At 42.8% G+C, this 6,567-nt stretch overlaps 1 protein-coding gene across 1 annotated transcript in view; it reads left to right on the top strand.

Annotated features, from left to right (window-relative positions):
- Positions 1 to 444: 444 nt before the first annotated feature.
- Positions 445 to 6,567, top strand: part of NABP1 (nucleic acid binding protein 1) — a 43,758-nt gene continuing 37,635 nt past the window's right edge. Inside the window, exons 1-2 of the mRNA XM_075608348.1 lie at positions 445 to 1,291; positions 1,559 to 1,697. Of these exons, the coding sequence (XP_075464463.1) occupies positions 1,201 to 1,291; positions 1,559 to 1,697 (230 nt within the window). The 5' untranslated portion in view covers positions 445 to 1,200. The remainder of the gene's footprint in view (positions 1,292 to 1,558; positions 1,698 to 6,567) is intronic.

The following is a 6,567-nucleotide window of genomic DNA, read 5'->3' as shown; positions in this document are numbered from 1 at the left end:
AAAAATAGTGATGCTTCGTCTACATATTGCTATAAATAGCTGAACAATATCATACTGTTCTGTATTGAAGCCCAGTACCACTACCTTTTAATGGCACTTAACTGACTACATGGCACTATGTATACAGTTACTAACCACTCCTATACACCCGCAGTTGGCCCAGCGACGCATTACTAGTCCACCCCAATGTCAAAGGGGTTAAAACAGATATAACGAGCATGAAGCTGCCTATCAGCATAAAACATACTGTTGCGTTTCTATAAATATTTTAATAACTGAAATATATAAATACAAATAACACAAAGGAGAAAATAACCACCCCACCCGTACACCGCTGCGGCTCTGAACTGGTATGCCAATTACGTGACAAGACTCAGAGAACAAAAGAAAATTCACAACGCCCCCTTGTTGAGGACTAGCCTATCAGCGGCTAGCTTTTCTGTACACTCGTCGGAAAAGAACTGGCAGATTCCACCGATGGTTCCATTCCCATAGTCAACGCTCACTCGCGTTCTTTTTCCGAACTTGGTGTATCATTCCACGGCAGAGACCAGCACGCGGCTGGGGTGTTGGGGAAACAACCAGGGAGCGCTTTTAAACCGGGTTGCTGGCAGGGAATCGGGGCGTAATTGAGAGTTTTTCAACCGGGGCGCTCCCCTCGCAGTACTGCACCAGTGGGACGGTCCGCCTCTATATATGAAGTCTGCGCAGCACATGTTTGCTGACATTGTGTGAGGAGACGGGCAGTAGAGAAAGCAGTGTCTGTGCTAGCTGTACCCTTTTTCAGTGCGGTGAACAAAAAGCGTTTTAAAGGGGCACAAATACAATTACGAGCTGTTTGTAATCTATAGTGAAAGTCGAAATCAAAGCTCTTGATCCGCACACTTAAACCAGAATGATTCAGCCTTAATTAAGACGCAGCATTAATTTCATGTCACCACTGGTGGCAGTGTTGTGGTTATCGGATCTGCTTAAGAAACCAGAGATCTAATTTTCCCCTGGCTTTCCTGCATATTCTTTTTAATTTAACTTTCCCTTTGTAATGCAAAAGCAGTTGAACTGAGAAGTGCCTGCCCCTAGGTATTTAGCACACCCTGATCTAGTTTTTCAGATCAAACACTTTTTTGTTTTTTTTTGCTCGCTCACGCCACCTTAAAATCGCCTTGAAAAAGTAATGCGTTGTGGTGTTCAAGCATCATCATGAGTGTGCCAAACGAGTCACACGTATCTATTAAAGACATTAAGACCGGGCAGAAAAATTTAAATGTCATCTTTATTGTCCTGGAGATAGGTAAGTTCGTTATGCACCATGTGCCCTGGGCACCACTGTGGCAAACTGAAGCAGCAAGTGTCGGAGCTTTCTATTTTAGACACGTGATCATTTCTGGGCCATTGCCGTGCAGTCCTTTGGCCATCATATTCCTTCCTCCTATTTTAAAGTTATCATGGCTTGATGAATAGACTTGATTATCAGATTCCTGTGATACAAATTCTAATTACAGTCTCCAACCTGATTACTGAATTGTAGTTTCTCTTTTTGATCTTAATTTCCATACAGGTAGAGTAACAAAAACGAAAGATGGGCATGAAGTGAGGTCGTGCAAAGTGGCAGATAAAACTGGCAGCATCACAATCTCAGTGTGGGATGAGATTGGAAGCCTTATACAACCAGGAGACATAATTCGCTTAACAAGAGGGTACGTGCCAACACCATATTAATGAAATGATGATATGGTACGCGTGTAGTATATTTTATTTTCTATTTAATTTGTGGGTGACCTACATAAAAGCATGCATAAAAGCATGTATCACTGTTTATTAATAATAATAATAATATATATATATATATATATATATATCTCACACACCTGTCTACTTGTGGACTGGAATGTTGATATGTAAATAAGTCTCAACCCTGTTTTGCAATGTCCATGTTAGTGTGTGTGTGTATATTTTTCTGGTTATATGCAGTTGTTTTTGTACATTGTTACTCTTGTACTATAGCAATATTTTTATTATCAAATGTTCAGTGATACAATGTATCGCTGCAGCAAGCCCACACTGTAAAGGTATGTTCAGCAAGGTTAGGCCTTGCAATCTGAACTTTTTCACCTTTAGGAAAGTTTAGTCTGTCAAAGGAGGTGAGTAAATCCAGTACAGTGTACAGCATTCCCCAAGAACAGGGCATTACTACAATTATAGGCTAAAGCTGTTAAATTCCAGCCATTATTGAAATCCCTGCTCTCTGGTTACAATTCCGGGCATTATCCAATCAGTAATGGCCCTGAATTTTTGGTACCCTGCCAAGTTTTTCAGCCAATCTGCTTTCAGTTCTCATTCACAAAGCGTGAGATCAGCGCTAAGGCCCCACTCCCTCAGTCAGCGCGCCCGCACTGCAGACAGGTGGCACGCTGACAGGCACAGACCTGTAGGTCTGCGGTCTGTAGGGAGCCGGGAGTGAGGGGGGGGCGTGGTTTGAGCAGAGGGACCTGCTACTCCCCTCCCCCTCCCTTACTCCGCCCCCCTCACCCCCCCCCTACTAGGAAAGGATACCCCTGCTGGTGGAATGCGGTCGCGCGCGCCGCCGGACGCAGCGGGACCAAAGCCTAAAGCTGAGTCCCTGCTGAGTGCGCTTTGCACGCTTACCGTAGTCAATGTGGATCGTCACGCTCACGCTGTGTGCGCGCGCGCAAACGCTCACCCACGCTTGGCGCTTGGGTAAACAAAAAAATGTAACTTTTGAACGCGCTCAATTTGCCCGCAATATCCCCCCCCCGCGCGCTTCCGAAATAGCGAGGACACCCGGCGCTCATGCTTGGAGAGCAGGTGACGTCACCGCTCTCAAGCATGAGCGCGGTTAGCGCCAGCGGGGCCACAGCCTTAGACAGGGGAGGTGATTGAACAAGAGGCACCAGCAAGGCACTGACTCTTCCCCATCCTGTCTGCAAGAGCTCCACACAGGCGTGTGAGGGGAAAGGTGTGTGTTTTGTGGGTGTAAAGGGGGCCAGCAGAGTGTTTTATTGGTGTCTATTTTCTGTTGGTGTGTGTGTAATTTTGTGGGTGTAGAGGGGGCAGCAGAATCTGTTTTGTTGGTGTGTAGAGGGGGGAGCTGCAGTGTGTATCTTCAGTGAGTGTTTTGTGGGTGCAGGAGGGATGCAGAGTGGTGTGTGTGTGTGTTTACAGGGAGGCTGCAGTGGGTGGAGAGGGGGGCTGCTGGTGTGTGTTTTGTGGATGTAGAGGGGGCTGCAGTGTGTCTGTCTTCAGTGAGTGTTTTGTGGGTGGAGGAGGGCTGCAGTGTGCTTTGGTGTGTGTGTCTGCAGTTTTGTGGGTTTACAGGGGGCTGCAGTGTGTTTGGTGTAGAGGGGGATGCGTGCGTGGTGTTTGTGTTTTGTGCATCATGTAGAGGGTGGAGAAGGGCTGCAGTGTGTTTTGGGTGTAGAGGGGGCCTGCAGAGTTTGTGTATATAGGGGGGGCTGCAGAGTGTTTTTGTGTGTATAGTGGGGGGGGGGGGTGCAGTGTGTATGTACAATTTTCTTTTAATAAACTTGCAGTAAAAGCAAAATAATGTAGACTATCATGCTGATAAAAATCAACGAGACTACAAAAGTGTCTATTTTTTTAATGTAAAATGTAAAAAATAAAGAATAAGGCCGCGCGTATAGTGCCCATGCTCGGGGACGGTTGACATCGCCGCTAGCGAAATCTATATTTTGCTTTGCGGCGGTGTCGCAGGCTTCCGGGCATTTGATTTGTTCAAGGGCTCTCTCATGAGGCGACAGCCCTTGAAAAATCATATTTTCCCGGCTTCCAAAGTCCGCGACGCGACGTCGCTCCGTCACATTGCCGCCGTCCCGCTTACTATAAGCGCACGCGGCGGCGGCAATGTATTTGTTTTTGGGCGGCGTTGCCCGTCGCGGGCACTATACGCACGGCCTAACCTACATTTAGCCTATATGTCGACTTTGCCTCGGGCCTTCAACACTCTTCCAGCCAGGGCATTATTGGCCAGTAATGCCCTGTTCTGAGGTGATTATTACTTACATAATGCTCTGGTTGGTAGAGTTTAAGACCAACGTGGTCTAGGGACTTTAACCCAACCAGGGCATTTTTGACCTGAGGGGATTATTGCTATTATAAGATAAATGTAGGCTTGTTTTAAATCTCATTAAAGAGGATACACATTTGTACAGTTTTATATTGATTTTTATCAACATGATATTCTAAATTTTCTTGTGCTTTTACTGTACTTGTTTATTAAAATGAAATTGTGCACACACACTACAGCCCCCTCTATATACATGTACGCACACTGCAGCCCGTGTGCTTGCACAATGCCACCCATCCCCATACGCATTCACACACCCACAAGACCCACGCGCTCAATGCAGCCCATGTACGCTCACACATTTCTCCTCCGTGTTCTCCTGTGCTGAGCCCTCCTGTCCAATCACCTGCTCTGTTTGAGGACTGCTCTCACTCTGTGTGTATGATAACTCAACTCAAGCTGGTTGGTTGAAAAACTTGGCAAGGTGTCAAATTCTGGGCCATTACTGATTTGTCAACATTCCGGGCATTATCCAATCAGAAGTACAGTTGAGACCGTGCTGATAGGGAATCCCCTGTTTATCCAAGGTAGATAATTCCTGCTGCTCCCACTCTCTCCTGTGATCCACCGGGGCCAATTAGACACATGAAAACAAGAGAAGCGTGAGGAAAAACCAATTCAATCTCTAATAACTTTATAGGTAAAATATAAAAAGTGCAGCACTTGCATTTATAGGCAGTGTTAAATCAAAGGTGGCGCAATCCCCTACATCCCTCAGGTAACCAGAGGGTAAGCGGTTCCAAATAGTTGTGAAACTCTGACATTGGGGCACTGGGCATTGAGGTAGATTCCTCTTTCATAACACAGTTGTGTCTCCAACTTGTACATTCTTATAGTCATAGAGACCTCTTTATGAGAATATATTCCACCAAGCCATAGATTATACTGCACATCCATCACCAATAGACAAACCTGCAATATTTATACATATTATTACCAACATAAATATGCAGGCTATGACATTGTGGAGATTAGCTTAAAATAATTGGCTAAGGAGTAATAATTGGCAGTGATGTTAGAGTCGCGTCACGCTCCAAGTGACTTTCATATCTAGTATATAGACTCTGTCTCCATTTTGTATATACATCTTGCACTACAGCACACTACCATTGGATCACCCTCCAATATTATACGATCTCACTTTAACACATAACGCTACCACAGCAGAAATAATTATACTTCACACCCTGTCATTTTATTTGTTTATTTTTAAACACACATTCATGTTAAATTTATTAGTGTACATATATATTATATATTTGCAGAAATAAAAGTTAAGTTTTAACCGCCTGAGAGTGCACCACTCAAATGTGCTTCTTTTTGGGATAACAGTTATTCTTTCAACTGCTGTCCTTTTTGATAAACCATTATTATCTCAGCACATAGGTAGCACCAGTTGCCAATCTTGGCAACATAGGCAACCTCAAATATCCAATATTGATTCATTTGGTGAGCGTTGTGACATCTTATTTGTTTGACTTATTATAATTTACCATCAAGTTGTTGTTAGAGATTTGACTTGGTTTTTCTTGCGCTTCTCTTTTGTTGTCTTCATTATTCAATCAGAGCAGGGATTTAAAAAATGGCTGTAATTTCTAACAGTTTAGTTTATAATTGGGTTTTATACTACAAACGTGCATGGCTTCCTTAAACTATTGTCACAATATCAACTTTGTTAGTATATTTGAGGTGATGTGAAGCTCAGGACTTCTTGTGGAAGAATTTCATTTTTTTTAAAAATTCAACTGAAGTCTTTCACTTCCTCTAGCAGAATCTGTTTAAAAGAAAGCATGTTTATCTGCCTTTCCTTATATAGATGGCCTCCTTGGATGAGTTAGTACATGACTGTGCAAGCTGATGCAGAACAACTGGGTCATTGTTGAAAGCAATGAATATGACCGATATTATACAACTAGAAAAACAACCTTGTGATGGTTATAAGCAAAAAAAAGTTCTAGGGAATGGGTGGCTCAACATGTTTGAAAATAAATGCATTAATTATGGGTTGGGGGTCATGTGATTGCTACCTATTAATCACCTGACCTAGGTTTCCTAAACTTTCCTGCACAATCATTGATTAAATTTGCGATCCCATGTAGGACAAAGTCGATATCTCTCCAGTTATTTGTTAATTTGAAAGTAGGTTTATGTTTTGTGTAATGTTGCCAGAGTGGCTAGTAACACATTGTTTTGTAAATGATTGCTGGTAGACTTGCTGAAAGCGTTCAAAGCAATAAGGGTGTGCACTTTACTCGTGTATTTGATTCTAAAAAGAAAACTCGATCCCATCCTAGTGTTTTGTAGAAATGTGCTTAATGTTTTTATTTTTTTGTTTTGTTTTTTTTTTTAAACTTGTGAATATTTTGAAGAGTATTATTTTATATTTTTTCAAGGTCAAAATTTGAGTGAAATGTGTTGCTTGTTTTTTTTTTTTTGCGTACTTTGAGATGTATACATTCTTT

This window comes from Ascaphus truei, chromosome 7 (genome assembly GCF_040206685.1).
Source record: "Ascaphus truei isolate aAscTru1 chromosome 7, aAscTru1.hap1, whole genome shotgun sequence".
Taxonomy (NCBI): Eukaryota; Metazoa; Chordata; class Amphibia; order Anura; family Ascaphidae; genus Ascaphus; species Ascaphus truei.
This window is presented reverse-complemented; position numbering and strand designations above follow the sequence as displayed.